General features: G+C 46.0%; 1 protein-coding gene across 1 annotated transcript in view; it reads right to left on the bottom strand.

The window, feature by feature from the left end:
* The window catches only part of T265_14872 (hypothetical protein), a gene marked incomplete at both ends in the record, with an annotated part of 68,450 nt that extends 59,634 nt beyond the window's left edge, over window positions 1-8,816 (bottom strand). The window contains one exon of the mRNA XM_009175617.1: window positions 8,683-8,816. Coding sequence (XP_009173881.1) covers window positions 8,683-8,809 — 127 coding nt within the window. The remainder of the gene's footprint in view (window positions 1-8,682) is intronic.
* Between the last annotated feature and the right edge of the window lie 959 nt (window positions 8,817-9,775).

Here is a 9,775-nt window from a genome sequence, read left to right as displayed (position 1 = left end):
CTTGGAAGTTGTATTAGTTCTGATTGTAGTGTGACAGATGAGGTGAATGCACGAATCTGCAAGGCTCGGGCCGCGTTTGCTAACTTGAGACACCTATGGCGTCAGAATGGTTTATCCCTGAATCTGAAGGGACGTGTGTATCAAGCTACAGTACGGGCTGTTTTGTTGTATGGCTGTGAAACTTGGCCTATTCGAGCAGCAGAACTGAGACGTCTTCAGGTGTTCGACAATCGTTGTCTCAGAACCATAGCTCAGGTGAGTTGGTGTCGACGAATCCGTAATGAGGCAGTTAGAAAGCGCGTTTTCGGTTATTTAACGGGTACTTCCATTGAAGAATGTGTCCAGTGCCAGGAGCTGCGTTGGTTGGGACATGTGTTACCGAACCACCGTTTGCCGAAGAGAGTGCTGTTTTCCACGCCCAACTCAGAGTGGCGTCAACAGAGAGGTGGCCAACTCTTAACCTGTTGAGGAGTATGAAGGAAACGCTTGGGTGCTACTCGCCTTCCAGGGTAGGGACCGCGTGATCCTCACTGTGCCTGGTTGGAGACACTACAAGATATGGCTGCGAACAGATGTCAGTGGCGTTCTTGTTGTCAGTTTCTATCCAGATTGCCTGAGTGAATGTCTGGAGGTGTAGGCACCTAGGAATGACAAGGACGGCGGTGGTATCGTGCCCATTGGCGAGTATGTTTCTCAAATAGCCTGTCTCCCAATAAGGTAATAATTCAATTAACAGTGTCGGAGCACCATCTTCAAACAATGCTAGGGGAAGTCATCTGGACCTGGTATCTTTTGTCGTTTAGGATTGTCTATTTGTCTGTGTCAGATTGGTGGATTCAAGTTGTTCCACCGTGTTCATGCCGTGGGTGAGTGCGGCTGAGGACAAATAAAACCAGCTGAACTGCTGATTGACCGATCCTGCACATTCTACGTGTCTAAAAAGACTAGCTACAGCTCACAGCTTTCTCCATTCAATGTCCGATCTGATTTGAAAGAACACACCTCGGAAGCACGGCAGCAGGCACCAAGAGAGTGTTACAGCTGAACCATTAATATTTATTGTTACACCTAGAAGCAATGATATTCACTGGTCAATCTAACAGTATAGAGATGACTGTTTAGTGGAATACAGCCCAATAAGGAATATTCAGCCCTGGGACTAAGCACAACCCACTCACCGTAGATACCGCGAGCCATTGCATTAGTACCACTAGATACCTGAAGTGTCAAATACGAGAAATCAAGCGTTGGGATCGAGCGATTTAAGACTTATGACCAAACTGGGGTCTTGTATGAGTGCTTCACAGATACAACATGCAAAGGTCGAAAAATAGATTTGGGCAGGGGCTGCCTGTTGAAAACAGCCATCTGGAAAAATCGTTCAGGTGCAGCACCCTTTCGGTACCTAGCTACCATGCCACTCGAAGGAAGCATGTTGGCTGGGATACTACCAGGTTGCCCAAGCCTAGACAGGGAAAATCGAGAGGCATAGGTCGGGTTCGAAGCACAGACTTTCCGGCAGGTAAATTCGCACTCTAACCACATAAGCCATCTCACCCCAAAATCCGAATTTAATAAGGGTTTATTTTTACTAATGTCACTGGGCCGAAACTCATATACAGAGCATCGGCCAAAAGACTGACGGCAAAATGAATCAGAACTTGGATAAGGGATTTGTGGGGAGGAGTCAGTGAACGAAGGCGAGCCCCTCACTGACCTGGAGCTAGGTATAATCCGAAAATGGAGACGGATAGCGGTAAGGGAATCAGTAACCTCTGGTCAAAATGACCTGTTTGTTTTGTCACGGAAGGGCAAGGATAAGTCGCTAGTTAGCAATGGTTTTTAGAGTGGACAGGCTTCGTATCACTATTGTGATCACTGGTCGAATATAGATAATTAAGTGGACACACACAGTCCGTGAGGACACGCCCACTCTACTTGATAACATGGTAGGAATACGAACCCGCCATGACGTACCAGCTGCACAGGTTGTCACAGACCAAGGGGTCCATCGGGGTGGAAACCCTATACAGCAAGACCAAAGATTGGTGTCACAAGGTTCCTGAGAAGCCGAGGTACCAATTTTGTGACGCCAGGCGCGTTGGAAGTGAGAGCCTATTTGAGGTCCGCACAAGTTCATTTGAGAATTTTAAGATTTACTCTGAATGTGGTTGTCCGTGTGTTGAGGATCGGGTATTGTGCTCTATCAGGACACCGATTAATTTACCAAGCATCGAGTTTGTTGTTGGCCTGTCCTTGCGCGGAATCAAAACACTGTATACCTGTCAGAAAATGGTACACCTTTGTGGAAGAGCACTTACATGTACTTAAGACTCAGCCAAAGGTTACTTATGTCGAGTGCATTCGCAGGATTTCGCAAATCGGTGTTTCTCCCACCATTATGACGCTATAAACCAGAAAACAGGTTAGGGCGTGAACTTACTGACCCGAAGGTCAGTAGTTCGGGCATCTTGATGGTTCTTATCTAGCTCCAGATAACCCGACAGTAAGTCAGAAACCGTGCTCCTTTCGCGTAACACGTCAGCTAGGCAACGGAATGGTGTTACAGCCTAACAAGACATTTCAGGTGCACATGCATACCCATGGATACAGAAGTTATGGCTTCGTACTATCTCCTGGCTCATTTTCATCATGCATGACATAATCGTTTACCGAGTCCCTTCGTTAGCCAGAGAAGGTTGCTAGTCCAGCTGCCACTGCTTTGCAGCGTCGATTTACAGTTGAAGTGCAGCGGCGATGTTGACATCAAAATTCCAGGTCATCCACAAATAGTAGGCATGGACTTGAAAGAGTATCGGGAAGGTCGTCGGCCGAGACCAGGAGGACCGGTCCTAAGAAGGGGGTTGATAAACTGCAATGGAGACCGATACAGGACAAAACTACGTCAACAAGCATATGTTGGGATATCCCATCGCAACACCACGATGTTCTTGGGTAAAACTTTTTCCTCCAAAATGTTGCATCTGTCGCGTATGTGCTCAAACCAAAAACTATTTTGATCTACGTTCATATTTTCACAGGTAACCAAATTTCATTATCATCACCATCATCCACAGCATGTCCACTGAAGTAATCACACCTCTGGGGGGAAGTCTGGTGGAATACTATTCTAGGATCGCTGAGATGGGTTCGAAGGAATGGATCCACACTTTGAACTCTATTGCCTGTCTATCAGGGATACGTCGCGGCTTTCAAAAATTCAATTTCATTGTGCGAATACTGAGCTCCCAACACCAACGGGAGAACACAACTGACTTTATATTCCGCGCTTTGAACTGCGTTATTTTTTACCCACTCACAATTAACCCTCACGACAGCCAATCCTTAGATTCACTGATTCAGGGATTCATAGGCGGAAACGAGGCTTGTGTCCAGGTCTCCCGGGTCGGTTTTGTTCTTGTCGTTCGGCGGTTGTCGTTCACCCGAAAGTGTAGCACTGCTCCTTATGTTCTCCGCATGTGGCAGAATGCTGCAGTGTCTGTAATCCGTTGCCACATTTATTTACCATTTTTCCTGAACTTAAGCAACGTTTTGTAACTGTTGCACATATTTCATCATGACGCTTGTTTTATTGAACCAATAATTTCACCAAAAGAAGAATGGTACCAATACACAAGTTTTCGGCGTGACTTCTAGCTGAATCAGTGGATTTACGCTCTGTAGAACTGTTTACTGACTGCTGAACCCGTGGGACTATATCTCTATGAACTGTTGAACGTCACAATAACTCCCTGTGGCATCTTTTTAGCTGTGAATACCTTTCCTATCGTGGAATATCCTACTCACACGTGAATCCTCTGTGGAGAATTTCTACAAGTGGACATTTCCTTTACAGTCGGTTACTGCATTGGAATCGGTGTAGTTGAATATTAGATCTACGCATTCGTGAATCCTTATCGATTGCTTATTTTTTTCTTATTACGATTTTGTTACTTTACTCGTTCATTTGATCCAACACGCCAAATCCGCTACATTGCTTGCCAGTGCGATGACTCGGATAAATAAGTATCCAATAGTGCTTTCAATTTGCTTCCGAAAGGAGTGTGGGCAATCGCCAGGGGAAGGTTATTCCATGTATTTGCTGCCCGAAATTAGAAAAAAATTTCGCCTAATGAATATTTGCGCTCCGAGCTTTAAAGTCTTCTTGCCATTTCCCCGCCGTGTGTTTGCTGGGTCGATGGCGAAAAACCTGTCGACCAAGCTTTGTTCAACCAGGGCATAAGTAATGGTCAAGTCCTTCGGAAGTGGCGCTACTTCAGGGGAAATAGGTCAAGCACCGTGAGGCGCGCTTCGTAGTCCAAGAATTTGAGGCTTGGAACCATTTTCGTAGCACCTCTCCGATACGCACAGTGAGGGTGGCGTCCTTCGTGCGTCCTGAGAGATCTGACGTAGGCCCCATAGAGAATTTGAAAGATCATGCGACAAATACGGGAGAAGGTGCGCCGAATCATCCGTAAACGACGTATGCCTTTTGGGCCGCTTTCTCATAGTGTAGTGAGAAGGACAAGTTTGAGGAGAGCCAGATGCCCAAATCCTTTTTGGCACCGATCATCATGATGTCTTCTTGTCCTTTCTCACCATGCATGACAAAGGCAATAATTGGGCCTCCTCCAAAGGACGTATGGGAGTACTTTTGCTCCCTCAGAGGAAGGTGCTGCTGCTGCTTGGCAGCGTATACCCCCTTTGGAGGACACTAGCATGGAACCCCAGTATTTCAAGTCATCCATAAAAGGGTAACATGGACTTGCAAGAACGTCTGGAATGTCGTTTGCGTAGATCAGAAACAGCAGTGGTTCCAGAACGGAGCCTTGAGGAACTCCTGCGGAGGCCAGCGCTGGAGAAGAGTAGGTAAAACCTATCTTCACTCGAAATTATCTGTCTCATAGGAACGCCTTTATCCAGGGTAGGATTTTCCTTTAAACCCGTAAGACTCGGCTTTTTGGATCAGGAGGACGTATGGGGCCAGATCGAATGCTTTGGAGAAATCGGAAAATATGACATCCGATATGATTCCCTCGTCTTTCTCCCTGGTTAAGCTGTCCATAAACAGAGTCATGTTCGTCAGGCAAGAATGGTTTGGGGGAAACTCGTGTTAAGCCGGAGATATCAAGTTGTCGGAGGTAAGGCGATTGCTTTGGACTGTGTTACGTCACCTTGCACGGCACGCTAATGAGGCTTTTAGGCCTGTAGCTTCTGGGCAATGGTCAGTCACCAGTTGTGTAGAATGACGTGACAATCGCTTCATTCCAAGCAGAGGAAAGGCGGCTTTCGTCAAGTGACTGACGAAACACTAGGTATAAATGAATTGCCAGTGTAGACGACGTTTCCTTATGGATCCTTGGATGGACCTCGTCGGGCATCGACGCGCAGAGTGTATTGATCTTATGCGAGAGTTGACGAATGTCCTCCGCCGTGAAGAATAAGTCGGTTAGAGGTTGTTCGTAGTTACGCCTTGACAAGAGTGGATGTGGCGAGGATGCTGGGGCTGAATATAGATCTGCATTGTATTCTCTATAAGTTGCAGATACCACTGTTCGGTAGCTGGTGGGTTATCCGTTCCTATCCTTCAAGGGGAACGCGTATACCCTGCTTTCGTGGCAATGTCTCATTTTGTTGAAAAACACATTTCTTTTTTCCGGGCGAGATATAGAATGGTGGCTTCTTTCCGTATATCCCAATGGCGGATTTCTGATTTACAGCGGTTCCGATTTTACGAAAAAGTCGGGACCTTTTTTCTTCCTGTAGGTTGAAGTTTTTTTGTCACGTTCCAGTCAGGAGGCTCTTTGTTTTGCCCTCACTTGTATTGCTTTCTTTGCCCGCCCCTTTTAAACTCCAACGTTCAGATCTCGTGTCATCTGATATGTTCTCCATAGGACATAGAGGGACCTTGTAATTTTGGATCCCTACACATGCCACCTCAGGTGTGATGAACTCTACTTCATTAATGTTTACTGTTTACGTCACTTTCCCTTTTCCCATTAATCACAAACCCCACCAGTCATGCCTTTATTCTGACCGTAATACTATGATCATGCCCGACGGCATGCTACCCACTAGTTGGGAATAAATATTTCTATTATTATTAAAATGCGGAATTCTTTTAGGTAGCTTGTGGCTCATTCAAATGCTTGCCGAGCATTGCCGGACAATGGTCCTATATAAGTCTTCCACTGAAGCCGGTCCCAGTTTAATTTGTTCAAGAAAGATCCGCATTCCTGAGCAGGCTGCAGGGCATAATTTTCTAATCCACTTTTGGAGTTCAGGATTTCTGGCCCAACAGCGGACGAAATCAAGGGTCAGCGCACAGTTGTCGCTATGTCCCAGCAGAGCGCTAATTGTTACTTGACCAACGAAGTGTCTTTCGTTAGTGATGACCAAATCCAGGAGGGATGGTAGTAGGCCTGCGAGGTGTCTTGTAGGTGCAGCATGTTGAGTCCAAGCGCTCTGTTGAACGACTTAATCAGCGCCGCTGCAAAACTTCCACTTGATCCGATGCGCCGGAGCTCCATCCGGGAGGCACAATGCATTTATCAGGAAGAGGAGGGGGGATATGGTGTAGAAAAAGTTGGTAAGGGATTGGTACCGGACAAACGGCCGACCAGTCGGTACAGGCAGGGCTCAATAACGGAAATGGTGATTGCAAGCCAGGGTCCAAAGGCAGCTTGGTGGACAAAGACGGCTAGTGTTTCATTGTGACGTTGTATGCCATTTGGACTAAACAATACTCTTCCTGGGCTAAGTTTGCCTCCATAACGGTTGAACGTGAGAACTATTTTACCTGAGCCATAAACGAGATTGAAACGGGCAAACAACAATGCGTACAGTCTTGTGTATGGATGGACAGCGTCAACCGTTGGATTTCGTTGTCATCCATGGTTGAGGTCCTACAACCCGCGTCACAAATCAGTATGTGCCTAGCAGCCACAATAATCGGTCATGGTAAATTACAACACGCACGGTTATAATGAGCAGCAATGACTGGCCTTATTTTCCAACGTTTTCGTTACGCTTTCTAACGTATTATAAAGCAGGGGCGCAATTAATTTCAATGGGCATTTCACATGCAAATATCTAGAAAACTTCGCATGTTCTGCTGACTAGTTGCACACATCTGAAAATGGGGACTATCCACCGAGGTGCATACTATCGTCACTGTTGCATAGCGTATTGTGTTGTCTTCTGTTATTACGTAACGCAAGGCGTGCCTCCCGAAGGGCAGCATTGTGCCGAAGTTTGGTAAACATTTTCGTCCGATTTGTTATGTCTAGGGAATGTGACATACAAGCGTTGCTCAGCTATCCACCTGGGTAGCACTTACTTTGGATAGTCTGCAGATGTTATCTAACATTTGGACAACATCGCGAAATGTTAAAATATGTTAAGGTGTGATTTCCATCCTTGTCTCTTATACTGGTAATCAAATACATATCGGCGGTGATCAGCAACCCTGAAAATTTACTCACCTAGACAAAATGCTAATAACAACACAACGTTGAAATGTTCAGTCGAATAAGACTTGCTTCCTATTGAGCTGACAGCTTCAATAACCCCAAAGTTTCGGCTAAATTAATTTCAGAATACTTGTGATGAGCAAAGCTTCAATCCAGTATGTTCTCCACAAGATGGAAAACACCCAATCAACTGTGTTTCTCTATCCCATATGTCATCCGCATTTAGATCATGCTTATTATGACAGAACCATATCCCTGTCTGATAATGCCCACTACTTATGTGACTGGGCTGCTCCTAAGCGTTCACACCTAAGTCATTTCGGCCTTTATGCTGACTGCCATCACTATCATGCATGACGGTTTGTAATCCACTGATCATGGATTGAAGTTACGATTATCATTACCAGAATGGAGGTGGCGCAGAAGCGGTGACGCCGAGAGTCTTGTAACACCTTTGGGCTAGCCACAGGTTCATAAGTAACGCTTCTAACCAGCGGTGTGGAAAGTTTAATTGTTTCTTAAAATGACGCAGATCGATCGGCAAACGTCCGGCTAATGGCCTCAGCTCATGTGCAGGGAAGCCAGGTGATTCCTAACTGAAGATACGTTGTCATAAATGTACGTGCCCACAGAAAGCTCCGGGTGTTCCCGATTTGATGGCTGTAGGTTGCCATAAGAATTGTTGTTGATGGTTCTTGGAACAGCTGCAGAGTTGCTATACTTTGATCATTGTGCTTGCGCAAGTTTGTTTTTCGACATTTCTGATAACTTGCATTTTATTCGGAGCCGTTCTTACAATTGATTTTAAAAATTAAAGATGAGTATGCGCCAGAATTCACACGACGATTCCAAAGCGAATGGAAGTTAGCTACTGGTCTGCGCCACTGCTAACCGCTGGTGTTTTGTCAGTTTGGATCTCTGGCTAACAAACTTCTGGTAGACACAATGCGGCCGGACAACTTCGAATATTTTGAAAGTAACTGCTTCAGCTGTAGCAGCTGTCCATGTTTTCTATATCTGCATGATTAATTCCATGTCGAATGCTTAGCTGCACGGTTTGTCCCTGATGCTGTCAGAGGAACACTCAGCTGTTTCATAAGCAAACACCCCCGTCCGCGAGGCTGCATTAAAGATGCTGCCAGGCAGAGACGGCCATCAGCAGGTATTCAGTGATGCAAGTGTCGCCCATTCCTGTGACTTGAAAACTTACCATCTTTTGTGCCAGGTGTTGTAATGGACTCTGGTCCGCAAGCGATGCGTACTTGCTGGTAAATGAGGAATAATGAGGCGGCTAGCTCAACAACTTTGCTTGGCTCCCGAATTCTTTTCCGCCGCATGGCGAACCTTAAACCTAGGCGCATTGAGCATGAGGCCAAAGCGCTCTATATTCTTCCTGGCCTTGATTTTTGAATAATTACTTTGGCCAGGCAAACCAGGCGTCGATCCTTGCAGATGGTACCTAAGGAAATCTAGGGGCCTTAAACTGTATTTGGTTCACAGGGCCCAACTGTTGAAGCCAAGACCAACAGGAAACCATTGTACCCTTCAGCTTCAACGTAACGCTGCAACCCCTCAACTTACTCCAAGCGGATAGAGACAGTCTTCTGGCAAAGTTATGCTGGATTATTTGCTGTCAGTAGCTACGTCGTAATTGTCCGTCAGGTTGAAATGGTCAGAACCTTGTTCCCCGGGGTTCAACCAAACCGGAGCAACGCGGCAAAGCGCAGCTGATATTTATTTTTACGGGTGTAAAGCTATTCAGGCTAAGAGCGCAACAACTGAACACAGCACGGTAAATAGCGATTTCCGCGATCATTAGCATTTGCGAGGGAAACTGTAAGGGTGTCATTCAGAATTCTCTCCCAAATCCTTCCCACAGAAGTTGCTTGAGCGTTGAAACTGTCAGGAGTTTCCACCCCACTTTCGGTTAGTCAGAAGTTGGGGCCGCTGGATGGTCCACATTGAGCCGAGGTCTGGCTAATTGAACATTAAGGTCTAACCGCGCATCAGGTCCCAGTATTCGCTGAATGCTGTTTGTGCATCTGCAAGGCGTCCAAGTTTCCTAAAAATGCCTCTGCGTATATCTTACTACAAGCGTGCTCTACGAATCTTCTTAGCCTTTTTGAGGCGTTTACCATAATTTGCATACGCCGGGCGTTTGATCTTCGGAAAAAACTAAAATGCCTAGTTAGTATGCGTCTGCTCCAGGACGTAGAACCTTCGAGAAATCTGTACAAAATATCTGCACTAATGTTCGGCTTTAAGTCGCGGGAGATCGAGAAGTTTAGGAGGTATCTAAGCCC

This window comes from Opisthorchis viverrini, assembly GCF_000715545.1.
Source record: "Opisthorchis viverrini unplaced genomic scaffold opera_v5_279, whole genome shotgun sequence".
Classification (NCBI taxonomy): Eukaryota; Metazoa; Platyhelminthes; class Trematoda; order Opisthorchiida; family Opisthorchiidae; genus Opisthorchis; species Opisthorchis viverrini.
The sequence above is the reverse complement of the archived record's forward strand: the minus strand, read 5'-3'. Positions and strand labels throughout refer to the sequence as shown.